This window comes from Ascaphus truei, chromosome 14 (genome assembly GCF_040206685.1).
Source record: "Ascaphus truei isolate aAscTru1 chromosome 14, aAscTru1.hap1, whole genome shotgun sequence".
Lineage (NCBI taxonomy): Eukaryota > Metazoa > Chordata > Amphibia > Anura > Ascaphidae > Ascaphus > Ascaphus truei.
Genome location: NC_134496.1, coordinates 15,152,042 through 15,164,617, shown reverse-complemented (window position 1 = coordinate 15,164,617; position 12,576 = coordinate 15,152,042). Strand labels below are relative to the sequence as shown.

General features: G+C 62.5%; 1 protein-coding gene across 1 annotated transcript; it reads left to right on the top strand.

Moving 5' to 3' along the window:
- The first annotated feature begins 2,979 nt into the window (after positions 1 to 2,979).
- Positions 2,980 to 12,408, top strand: ZNRD2 (zinc ribbon domain containing 2). Its single transcript, XM_075571185.1, has 4 exons — positions 2,980 to 3,261; positions 8,163 to 8,311; positions 11,584 to 11,668; positions 11,984 to 12,408. Exons 1-4 carry the CDS (start codon positions 3,249 to 3,251, stop codon positions 12,256 to 12,258), a joined length of 522 nt encoding a protein of 173 aa, XP_075427300.1. The 5' UTR covers positions 2,980 to 3,248; the 3' UTR covers positions 12,259 to 12,408.
- The last annotated feature ends 168 nt before the right edge of the window (positions 12,409 to 12,576 follow it).

Genomic DNA, 12,576 nt, shown 5'->3' with positions numbered 1-12,576 from the left:
AAGTCTAGTGTATATTCCCAGTAAAACAAAGGTACATTGTCATAATGTGAAATCACAGTGAGAACTCACTTGGACACAGCAGCTCAGTCCTTGGTGAATGCGTGCCTCACGCTCAGCATGCAAGTGGTCCCGTGGGGTCCAATGGCGGAGCACAGCAACAAAAACAATGGGGGCTGCAAACCAGTGGTGAATGCTAAAACATATTTATTAGGTGGTCAAACAGGGTACATATTCACTCTGACGCGTTTCGGGACCTGCGTCCCTTTATCAAAGAGTGTATTCGCGTCTACAAACTCCTCCGTTATACACCGGAGTCCCCGCCCCCAGCGGTGACGTCACAGGGCCGAAATCTCGCGAGAGTTAGTCAGAGAGACCCACCCATTGGATAAGCAAGACGTCCCATTGGTTACTTGCTTATCCAATGGGTGGGTCTCTCTGACTAACTCTCGCGAGATTTCAGCCCTGTGACGTCACCGCTGGGGGCGGGGACTCCGGTGTATAACGGAGGAGTTTGTAGACGCGAATACACTCTTTGATAAAGGGACGCAGTGCCCGAAACGCGTCAGAGTGAATATGTACCCTGTTTGACCACCTAATAAATATGTTCTAGCATTCACCACTGGTTTGCAGCCCCCATTGTTTTTGTTGCTGTGCTCCGCCATTGGACCCCACGGGACCACTACTCCTAAAATGTGAGACAGCTTTGGTTTTGAAAGAACTTAAGACTGGTGGTGGCTGTGAGAGTCTCCGGTAGACTGTTCCAGTTTTGGGGTACACGGTAAGAGGAGGAGCGGCCGAATACTTTGCTGAGCCTTGGGACCATGAACAGTCTTTTGGAGTCAGATCTCAGATGATAAGTGTTGCGTGTGGTAGGGGTGAGGAGCTTGTTCAGATAGACGGGTAGTTTGCCCAGAAAGTGTTTGAAGGCAAGACAGGAAAAATGAACTTTGCGCCTAGACTCTAGTGATGACCAATCTAGTTCTTTGAGCATTTCGCAGTGATGTGTGTTGTAGTTGCATTGTAGAACAAAGCGGCATATTGAAATTTAGAGGGTGTCAAGTGTGCTAAGGTGGGTTTGGGGTGCCGTGCCGAATACTATGTTCCCAAAAACGATAATTGGCATTAGCATCTGCTGTGCGATACGCTTTCTGACCAGCAGACTTAGGCCGCGCTTATAATGCCAGCGACGGCGACGCGACGTTGCCCAAAAACAAATACATTGCCGGCCGCGTGTGATTATAGTGCACGCGACGGAGACGTTGCGAAAACCTGAAGCCGGCAAAATCTGATTTTTCAAGGGCCGTCGCGTCACGTGACGGCCCTTGAATTAATCAAGTTGCCGGAATCCCGCAACCCCGCCGCCCGGCGAAACATAACTTTCGCCGGTGGCGACGGGTGATGTCACCCGCCGTGTCGCCGTCGCCAACGACGGCACTATAGGCACGGCCTTAGGGAGGATTGGTTCCTATAAAGTACACCTGGTTTGGCATATGTTTTTGATGTCAGGGTAGCGCGATCTCACTGATGGGAGTGCGATCTCACTGATGGGAGTGCGATCTCACTGATGGGAGCGCAATCTCACCGATGGGAGCGCGATCTCACTGATGGGAGCGCAATCTCACCGATGGGAGCGCGATCTCAGTGATGGAAGGACGATCTGACTGATAAAAGCACGATCGTACGATGGGAGCACAATCTCACTAATGGAAGCACGATCTCACTAATGGAAGCACGATCTCACGATGGGAACACGATCTCACTGATTGGACTTCAATCTCACTGATGGAAGGGAGATCTGTCTGATAAAAGCATGATCTCATTAATGGAAGCACAATTGGACGATGGGAGTGATCACACTGATGGAAGAGCGATCGAACGATGGAAGCGTGATCTCACTGATGGGAGCGTGATAACACTGATGGGAGAACAATCTCACTGATGGGAATGCGCTGGCACAATGGGAGCGCAATCTCACTGATGGGAGCGCAATCTCACTGATGGGAGCGCAATCTCACTGATGGGAGTGCAATCTCACTGATGGGAATGCGCTGGCACAATGGGAGCGCGATCTCACTGATGGGAGCGTGATCTCACTGATGGTAACGCGCTCAAACGATCGGAGCGTGATCTCACTGATGGGAGAGTGATCTCACTGATGGGAGCGCGATCTCATTGATGAGCGCGATCTCACTGATGAGAGTGCCCGTGCACGATGGGAGCGTGTGCTTCTTTTTGATTACTGTTTCGAAGTTTTTATCGTTCAGTGAAGTAGCAGCTAACCCAACTCCGAGAAGTCAAATGGTGCGCATTGCCATGACAACGTAATGTTACAGCGTCACGCAGCATCAAGTTTCTATGACAACAAGACGCCTTATGGCGCCAAGGCGTCACGTGACGACCGGTTGTCATGGCAATGTAATGCCGCGTGACCTCACGTAGCGTCATTTGACGTCGCGCAGCCATGTTGATGGAATTTGCAGAGGGAGATGCTGGGAGATGCAGCCGCTGCCGGACATTTTCCAGCTAAACCCCTAGCCTGGAGATAAGTGCCCGAAACCCTGTAGTCTCTGGGTCAAACCTGGCGTGGTGGCAACCCTGCCGGTGATCCGGTTTGGAGGGTATGTAATAAAATTTTATCTATATCTCTAAATAATTGTTATAAAATACTAGACAAATAATATAAAACAAACTGAATAAATGCAATATTCATTATAACATTAATGTTTACAATTATTACACTTATATAAAATATATCTATTTTCTACACAGTCTTTAAAATAAATATTAAACAGAAAGGTAAATGTTGGGAGACAAGGACAGAGATTAAAGTCCGACATCATTAATGACAAAAACTATATTTAGGAGATAAGTAACAAGAATAATTTATATATCTACATAAAATAATGTCTATTTCTGGAACTTGGAGTTCACGCTTGGGGTTTCCCCCCGGAACAGTTTAGCAGACACACCGTAGCTGGCATTTGTGTTTCAGTGTGGTTTGCGGCTTCCGGTATCTTACTATCCCAAACTGTTAACTGTTTCTGGCTTGCGTTCCAGCTTGGTATCATTTCTCTGTGCAGTGAGTACCTACACGTTTCGGTTTGCGTGTCGCAGGGAATGCCTTCCCGCCTCCGGAGAGTGCTGTAGGAGATTGATCCTGCGTTCCATCGGAAATTACTTCCCTTTTCCTACAAATAGGACCTTCAGTATCCAGTTCCCAAAGGGTTACTTCTGGTTTCCTGGTCAGCATGGCTCTGCAAGGTGAGGGATTATCCGCAGCGTGCAGGGAGATGCACAGTGGCAATACAACACCATGTAACACATAAAATGTACACAACTAATACACACACAATGTAATATGTATGTATGTGTTTATTTATATAGTGCCATCCATGTACACCGCACTTTACAGCAGTAATACACGTGACACAATAATATAACACATCGTGGGAATCAGCACGATACATCCTCACCATCCTAACCCCCAATCTTCCCCACCGCAACTACTCTTTCCCCCCCCCCCCCGCAACTACTCTTTCCCCCCCCCCCGCAACTACTCTTTCCCCCCCCCGCAACTACTCTCCCCCCCCCCGCAACTACTCTCCCCCCCCCGCAACTACTCCCCCCCGCAACTACTCCCCCCCCCCCGCAACTACTCTCCCCCCGCAACTACTCTCCCCCCGCAACTACTCTCCCCCCGCAACTACTCTCCCCCCGCAACTACTCTCCCCCCGCAACTACTCTCCCCCCGCAACTACTCTCCCCACCGCAACTACTCTTTCCCCCCACCGCAACTACTCTTTCCCCCCCCCGCAACTACTCTTTCCCCCCCCCCGCAACTACTCTTTCCCCCCCCCCGCAACTACTCTTTCCCCCCCCCGCAACTACTCTTTCCCCCCCGCAACTACTCTTTCCCCCCCGCAACTACTCTTTCCCCCCCGCAACTACTCTTTCCCCCCCGCAACTACTCTTCCCCCCCGCAACTACTCTTCTCCCCCCCCCCCCGCAACTACTCTTCTCCCCCCCCCGCAACTACTCTTCTCCCCCCCCCGCAACTACTCTTCCCCCCCCCCGCGACTACTCTTCCCCCCCTCGCAACTACTCTTCCCCCCCTCGCAACTACTCTTCCCCCCCGCAACTACTCTTCCCCCCCCGCAACCCCTCTTCCCCCCCGCAACCCCTTTTCCCCCCCGCAACCCCTCTTCCCCCCCCGCAACCCCTCTTCCCCCCGCAACCCCTCTTCCCCCCCGCAACCCCTCTTCCCCCCCCCCACATCCCCTCTTCCCCCCCCCCACATCCCCTCTTCCCCCCCCAACCCCTCTTTCCCCCCCCCCGCAACCCCTCTTCCCCCCCCCCCCGCAACCCCTCTTTCCCCCCCCGCAACCCCTCTTTCCCCCCCCGCAACCCCTCTTTCCCCCCCCGCAACCCCTCTTTCCCCCCCGCAACCCCTCTTTCCCCCCCGCAACACCTCTTCCCCCCCCCGCAACCCCTCTTCCCCCCCCCGCAACCCCTCTTTCCCCCCCGCAACCCCTCTTTCCCCCCCCGCAACCCCTCTTTCCCCCCCGCAACCCCTCTTTCCCCCCCGCAACCCCTCTTTCCCCCCCCCGCAACCCCTCTTTCTTCCCCCGCAACCCCTCTTTTCCCCCCCGCAACCCCTTTCCCCCCCCAACCCCTCTTTCCCCCCCCGCAACCCCTCTTTCCCCCCCCGCAACCCCTCTTTCCCCCCCGCAACCCCTCTTTCCCCCCCGCAACCCCTCTTTCCCCCCCGCAACCCCTCTTTCCCCCCCCGCAAACCCTCTTCCCCCCCCCGCAACCCCTTTACCCCCCCCCCGCAACCCCTCTTTCCCCCCCCCCGCAACCCCTCTTTCCCCCCCCCCGCAACCCCTCTTTCCCCCCCCCCGCAACCCCTCTTTCCCCCCCCGCAACCCCCTTTCCCCCCTCCGCAACCCCTCTTTCCCCTCCCGCAACCCCTCTTTCCCCCCCCCGCAACCCCTCTTTCCCCTCCCGCAACCCCTCCCCCCCGCAACCCCTCTTTCCTCCCCCCTGCAACTCCTCTTTTCCCCCCGCAACCCCTCTTTCCCCCCGCAACCCCTCTTCCCCCCCACAACCCCTTTCCCCACCCCCGCAACCCCTCTTTCCCTCCCCGCAACCCCTCTTCCCCCCCCCGCAACCCCTCTTTTCCCCCCCGCAACCCCTCTTTTCCCCCCCGCAACCCCTCTTTCCCCCCCCCGCAACCCCTCTTTCCCCCCCCCGCAACCCCTCTTTCCCCCCCCCGCAACCCCTCTTTCCCCCCCGCAACCGCAACCCCTCTTTTCCCCCCACCCGCAACCCCTCTTTTCCCCCCACCCGCAACCCCTCTTTCCCCCCCCCGCAACCCCTCTTTCCCCCCCCGCAACCCCTCTTTCCCCCCCCCGCAACCCCTCTTTCCCCCCCCCCGCAACCCCTCTTTCCCCCCCCGCAACCCCTCTTTCCCCCCCCTGCAACCCCTCTTTCCCCCCCGCAACCCCTCTTTCCCCCCCCGCAACCCCTCTTCCCCCCCCGCAACCCCTCTTCCCCCCCCGCAACCCCTCTTTACCCCCCTGCAACCCCTCTTCCCCCCCGCAACCCCTCTTCCCCCCCCCGCAACCCCTCTTCCCCCCCCGCAACCCCTCTTTCCCCCCCCCGCAACCCCTCTTTCCCCCCCCCCGCAACCCCTCTTTCCCCCCCCCCGCAACCCCTCTTTCCCCCCCCGCAACCCCTCTTTCCCCCCCCGCAACCCCTCTTTCCCCCCCGCAACCCCTCTTTCCCCCCCCCCGCAACCCCTCTTTCCCCCCCCACAACCCCTCTTCCCCTCCCCCGCAACCCCTCTTTCCCCCCTGCAACCCCTCTTCCCCCCCGCAACCCCTCTTTCCCCCCCCCCGCAACCCCTCTTTCCCCCCCCCGCAACCCCTCTTTCCCCCCCCGCAACCCCTCTTTCCCCCCCCGCAACCCCTCTTCCCCCCCCGCAACCCCTCTTCCCCCCCCGCAACCCCTCTTTCCCCCCCGCAACCCCTCTTTCCCCCCCCCCCCGCAACCCCTCTTTCCCCCCCCCCCGCAACTCCTCTTTCTCCCCCCCGCAACTCCTCTTTCCCCCCCCGCAACTCCTCTTTCCCCCCCCGCAACTCCTCTTTCCCCCCCCGCAACTCCTCTTTCCCCCCCGCAACCCCTTTCCTCTTCCCCCCCCCCTGCAACCACTCTTCCCCCCCCCCCGCAACCCCTCTCCCCCCCGCAACCCCTCTCCCCCCCCGCAACCCCTCTCCCCCCCGCAACCCCTCTCCCCCCCCACAACCCCTCTTTTCCCCCCCGCAACCCCTCTTTTCCCCCCCGCAACCCCTCTTTTCCCCCCCGCAACCCCTCTTTCCCCCCCGCAACCCCTCTTTTCCCCCCCGCAACCCCTCTTTCCCCCCCCGCACAACCCCTCTTTCCCCCCCCTTCCGCGCAACCCCTCTTTCCCCCCCCCTTCCGCGCAACCCCTCTTTTCCCCCCCGCAACCCCTCTTCCCCCCCCCGCAACCCCTCTTCCCCCCCCCGCAACCCCTCTTTCCCCCCCTGCAACCCCTCTTTCCCCCCCTGCAACCCCTCTTTCCCCCCCTGCAACCCCTCTTTCTCCCCCGCAACCCCTCTTTCTCCCCCCGCAACCCCTCTTCCCCCCCCCCGCAACCCCTCTTTCCCCCCCCCGCAACCCCTCTTTCCCCCCCCCCGCAACCCCTCTTTCCCCCCCCCCCCCCGCAATCCCTCTTTCCCCCCCCGCAATCCCTCTTTCCCCCCCCCCCCGCAATCCCTCTTTCCCCCCCCGCAATCCCTCTTTCCCCCCCCGCAATCCCTCTTTCCCCCCCCGCAATCCCTCTTTCCCCCCCCGCAATCCCTCTTTCCCCCCCGCAATCCCTCTTTCCCCCCCCCCGCAATCCCTCTTTCCCCCCCCCGCAACCCCTCTTTCCCCCCCCCCGCAACCCTTCTTTCCCCCCCCGCAACCCCCCTTTCCCCCCCCCGCAACCCCTCTTTTCCCCCCCGCAACCCCTCTTTTCCCCCCCGCAACCCCTCTTTTCCCCCCCGCAACCCCTCTTCCCCCCCCCCCCGCACAACCCCTCTTTCCCCCCCCTTCCGCGCAACCCCTCTTTCCCCCCTGCGCAACCCCTCTTTCCCCCCTGCGCAACCCCTTTCCCCCCCCCGCAACTCCTTTCCCCCCCGCAACCCCTCTTCCCCCCCCCGCAACCCCTCTCCCCCCCCCCCCGCAACCCCTCTTTCCCCCCCCCGCAACCCCTCTTTCCCCCCCCGCAACCCCTCTTTCCCCCCCCGCAACCCCTCTTTCTCCCCCGCAACCCCTCTTTCTCCCCCCCGCAACCCCTCTTCCCCCCCCCCCCGCAACCCCTCTTTCCCCCCCCCCCGCAACCCCTCTTTCCCCCCCCCCGCAACCCCTCTTTCCCCCCCCCGCAATCCCTCTTTCCCCCCCCGCAATCCCTCTTTCCCCCCCCGCAATCCCTCTTTCCCCCCCGCAATCCCTCTTTCCCCCCCCCCCCCGCAATCCCTCTTTTCCCCCCCCGCAACCCCTCTTTCCCCCCCCGCAACCCTTCTTCCCCCCCCCGCAACCCCCCTTTCCCCCCCCCGCAACCCCTCTTTTCCCCCCGCAACCCCTCTTTTCCCCCCGCAACCCCTCTTTCCCCCCCGCAACCCCTCTTCCCCCCCCGACACCCCTCTTCCCCCCCCCCCCCCGCAACCCCTCTTTCCCCCCCCCACAACCCCTCTTTCCCCCCCCGCAACCCCTCTTTCCCCCCCCCCCCGCATCCCCTCTTTCCCCCCCCGCAACCCCTCTTTCTGCCCCTTTCCCCCCCGCAACCCCTCTTTCCACCCCCTCCCCCCCGCAACCCCTCTTTCCGCCCCCTCCCCCCCGCAACCCCTCTTTCCGCCCCGCAACCCACCCCCGCGACCCCTCTCTCCCCCCGCGACCCCTCTCTCCCCCCGCGACCCCTCTCTCCCCCCGCGACCCATCTCTCCCCCCGCGACCCCTCTCTCCCCCGCGACCCCTCTCTTCGCCCACCCCTGCGACCCCTCTCTCCCCCCACCCCCACGACCCCTCTCTCCCCCCACCCCCACGACCCCTCTCTCCCCCCACCCCCACGACCCCTCTCTTTGCCCTCCCTCTCTTAGGTGATGATGAGCCCTGGTCTCCCCCTTCTGAGTCAGACATGAAGATTTTGCGAGCACGGCGAGAGCGTCAGGACCGGATCAGCCGTCTCATGGGAGATTATCTGCTCAAGGGATACAGGATGCTGGGGGACACGTGTGAGACATGCGGGGTATGACAGGGAAGAGCTGAGCTGGGAGTATCTTTAAAGTGATATTACTCTGTCTCCCCCCTCTTCTCCTCGCTCTCCCCCCTCTTCTCCTCACCCTCCCCCCTCTACTCCTCGCTCTCCCCCCTCTTCTCCTTGCTCTCCCCCCTCTTCTCCTCGCTCTCCCCCTCTTCTCCTCGCCCTCCCCCCTCTTCTCCTCGCCCTCCCCCCTCTACTCCTCGCTCTCCCCCCTCTTCTCCTCGCTCTCCCCCCTCTTCTCCTCGCTCTCCCCCTCTTCTCCTCGCCCTCCCCCCTCTACTCCTCGCCCTCCCCCCTCTACTCCTCGCTCTCCCCCCTCTTCTCCTTGCTCTCCCCCCTCTTCTCCTCGCTCTCCCCCTCTTCTCCTCGCTCTCCCCCTCTTCTCGCTCTCCCCCTCTTCTCCTCGCTCTCCCCCCACCTCTCCTCGCTCTCCTCCCTCCTCTCCTTGCTCTCCCCCCTCTTCTCCTCGCTCTCCCCCTCTTCTCGCTCTCCCCCTCTTCTCCTCGCTCTCCCCCCTCCTCTCCTCGCTCTCCCCCCTCCTGCTCGCTCTCCCCCTCTTCTCCTCGCTCTCCCCCTCTTCTCGCTCTCCCCCTCTTCTCCTCGCTCTCCCCCTCTTCTCCTCGCTCTCCCCCCTTTTCTCCTCGCTTTCCCCCCTCTTCTCCTCGCTCTCCCCCCTCCTCTCCTCGCTCTCCCCCTCCTCTCCTCGCTCTCCCCCATCCTCTCCTCGCTCTCCCCCCTCCTCTCCTCGCTCTCCCCCCTCCTCTCCTCGCTCTCCCCTCTCCTCCCCTCGCTCTCCCCCCTCCTCTCCTCGCCCTCCCCCTCCTCTCCTCGCTCTCCCCCCCTTCCTCTCCTCGCTCTCCCCCCCTCCTCTCCTCGCTCTCCTCCCCTCCTCTCCTCGCTCTCCTCCCCTCCTCGCTCTCCCCCCCCTCCTCTCCTCGCTCTCCCCCCCTCCTCTCCTCGCTCTCCCCCCCTCCTCTCCTCGCTCTCCTCCCCTCGCTCTCCCCCCCTCCTCTCCTCGCTCTCCCCCCTCCTCTCCTCGCTCTCCCCCCCCTCCTCTCCTCGCTCTCGCTTTCCTCGCTCTCCCCCCCTCCTCTCCTCGCTCTCCCCCCCTCCTCTCCTCGCTTTCCTCGCTCCCCCCCCTCCTCTCCTCGCTCTCCTCGCTCTCCCCCCCCTCCTCTCCTCGCTCTCCTCCCCTCCTCGCTCTCCCCCCCCTCCTCTCCTCGCTCTCCTCCCCTCCTCTCCTCGCTCTCCCCCCCTCCTCTCCTCGCTCTCCCCTCCTCCTCTCCTCGCTTTCCTCACTCTCCCCCCCTCCTCTCCTCGCTCTCCCCCCCCCCTTTTCTCCTCGCTTTCCTTGTCCCCCCCCTCCTCTCCTCTCTCTCCCCCCCTCCTCTCCTCGCTCTCCCCCCCTCCTCTCCTCGCTCTCCTCGCTCTCACCCCCCTCCTCTCTTCGCTCTCCCGCCCCCTCCTCTCCTCGCTCTCCCCCCCTCCTCTCCTCGCTCTCCCCCCCTCCTCTCCTCGCTCTCCCCCCCTCCTCTCCTCGCTCTCCCCCCCTCCTTTCCTCGCTCTCCCCCCCTCCTTTCCTCGCTCTCCCCCTCCTCTCCTCGCTCTACCCCCCTCCTCTCCTCGCTCTCCTTGCTTTCTCCCCTCCTTGCTCTCACCCCTCCTCTCCTTGCTCTCCCCCCCTCCTTGCTCTCCCCCCATCTCTCCTCGCTCTCCCCCCCTCTCCTCGCTCTCCCCCCATCTCTCCTCGCTCTCCCCCCCCTTTCCTCGCTCTCCCCCCCTCCTCTCCTCGATCTCCCCCCCCTCCTCTCCTCGCTCTCCCCCCCCTCCTCTCCTCGCTCTCCCCCCCTCCTCTCCTCGCTCCCCCCCTCCTTTCCTCGCTCTCCCCCCCTCCTCTCCTCGCTCTCCCCCCCTCCTCTCCTCGCTCTCCCCCCCTCCTCTCCTCGCTCTCCCCCCCTCCTCTCCTCGCTCTCCCCCTCCTCTCCTCGCTCTCCCCCCTCCTCTCCTCGCTCTCCCCCCCCTCCTCGCTCTCCCCCCCCTCCTCTCCTCGCTCTCCCCCCCCCTCGCTCTCCCCCCCCTCCTCTCCTCGCTCTCCCCCCCCCCTCCTCTCCTCGCTCACCCCCCTCTCCTCGCTCTCCCTCCTCTCCTTGCTCCCCACCCCCTCCTCTCCTCGCTCTCCCCCCTCCTCTCCTCGCTCTCCCCCCCTCCTCTCCTCGCTCTCCCCCCCTCCTCTCCTCGCTCTCCCCCCCTCCTCTCCTCGCTCTCCCCCTCCTCTCCTCGCTCTCCCCCCTCCTCTCCTCGCTCTCCCCCCTCCTCTCCTCGCTCTCCCCCCTCCTCTCCTCGCTCTCCCCCCCTCCTCTCCTCGCTCTCCTCGCTCTCCCCCCCCTCCTCTCCTCGCTCACCCCCCTCTCCTCGCTCTCCCTCCTCTCCTTGCTCCCCACCCCCTCCTCTCCTCGCTCTCCCCCCCTCCTCTCCTCGCTCTCCTCGCTGTCCCCCCCCCCCCTCCTCTCCTCGCTCTCCCCCCCTCCTCTCCTTGCTCTCCCCCCCCTCCTCTCCTCGCTCTCCCCCCCCTCCTCTCCTCGCTCTCCCCCACCTGCTCTCCCCCCCCTCCTCTCCTCGCTCTCCCCCCATCCTCTCCTCGATCTCCCCCCCTCCTCTCCTCGCTCTCCCCCCTCCTCTCCTCGCTCTCCCCCCTCCTCTCCTCGCTCTCCCCCCTCCTCTCCTCGCTCTCCCCCCTCCTCTCCTCGCTCTCCCCCCTCCTCTCCTCGCTCTCCCCCCTCCTCTCCTCGCTCTCCCCCCTCCTCTCCTCGCTCTCCCCCCTCCTCTCCTCGCTCTCCCCCCCTCCTCTCCTCGCTCTCCCCCCCCTCTCCTCGCTCTCCCTCCTCTCCTCGCTCCCCACCCCCTCCTCTCCTCGCTCCCCCCCACCCCCTCCTCTCCTCGCTCCCCCCCCCCCTCCTCTCCTCGCTCTCCTCGCTGTCCCCCCCCTCCTCTCCTCGCTCTCCCCCCCTCCTCTCCTCGCTCTCCCCCCCTCCTCTCCTCGATCTCCCCCCCCTCCTCTCCTCGATCTCCCCCCCCTCCTCTCCTCGATCTCCCCCCCCTCCTCTCCTCGATCTCCCCCCCCTCCTCTCCCCTCTCCTGCCTTCCCACCCTCCTGTCCTCCTCGTTCTCCCCCCTCTCCTGCCTTCCCCCCCTCCTGTCCTCCTCGTTCTCCCCACCCTTCTCTCTTTCTCACCCCTCTCCTTTTTTTTTGTCCCTAGACTATTTTGTTACAGGACAGACAGAAGAAATTACTCTGTGTCTCTTGCCAAGACCTTGACTCCGACACTGAGAAGGATAACCCAGGTCAGGACACCTCCCTTCAGTATGCTCCCCCCCCCCTTTTTTCCGCACCTCTCCCCCTCTCTCTCCCTCCCCCTCCCTCTCTCCCTCCCTCTCTCTCTCCCTCCCCCTCTCTCTCTCCCTCTTCCCCCCCCCCTCTCCCTCCCCCCCTCTCTCTCTCTCTCTTCCCCCCCCTCTCTCCCCACCCCTCTCTCCTATCTGAGACGTGTTAATGTGCTCACAAGTGGGCTTGTTATTTGCTGTCTCATCTTTAGGCGTCTCATTTTTTAACTGTCCCCTTCTTGCTCCTCTGTCTTTCTCTTTCCACCTGTCTCTCAGTCCTCAACCCCCAGGCTGCTCTGTCTCAGGTGCGAGAACACCAGCTGTCTCTCCAGCCCTGCCAGGAGATCCCCCCTCCCCCAGACATCGAGACTGCCGCCCCTACCAGGACAGTCACTGCCCCTGAACTCGCGGCTGAGACGGCCCTCCTGGAGAAGCTGAACTGGGCAGCTTCCGAGCTCCGAGAGACCTCCTGTCTGCAGTACAGCTCCCAGCTCTGCGCTCTTATCCGCTCCTGTGCCCAGAGCTTGCACTCTCTCCGACTCCTCCACTGAACCCCCGGGAACGTACGCAACCTCACAAGATACCTGCCCCAATTAACACTCACTCCCATAGGAACCTATTGCTTACTGTGTTTGCTGTTGGCTATTGCTTAAAACTGTGTGCTAATTATATGGGCCAACGCGTTGACCAATCAAAATGTTCCTTTGCTGCCTCTTTGTGACATCACGCCCTGGGCTGGCACCTCGCTAATTGGCTTTGGGGTGCTCAATCCATTTCCCCAGCCCTTTGGGGCATACGACTTACCCACAATGTGTAGGGGGAGCTCCTAATATCACATAGGATTCCTATAAGTTTATAGAGTTGAAGGT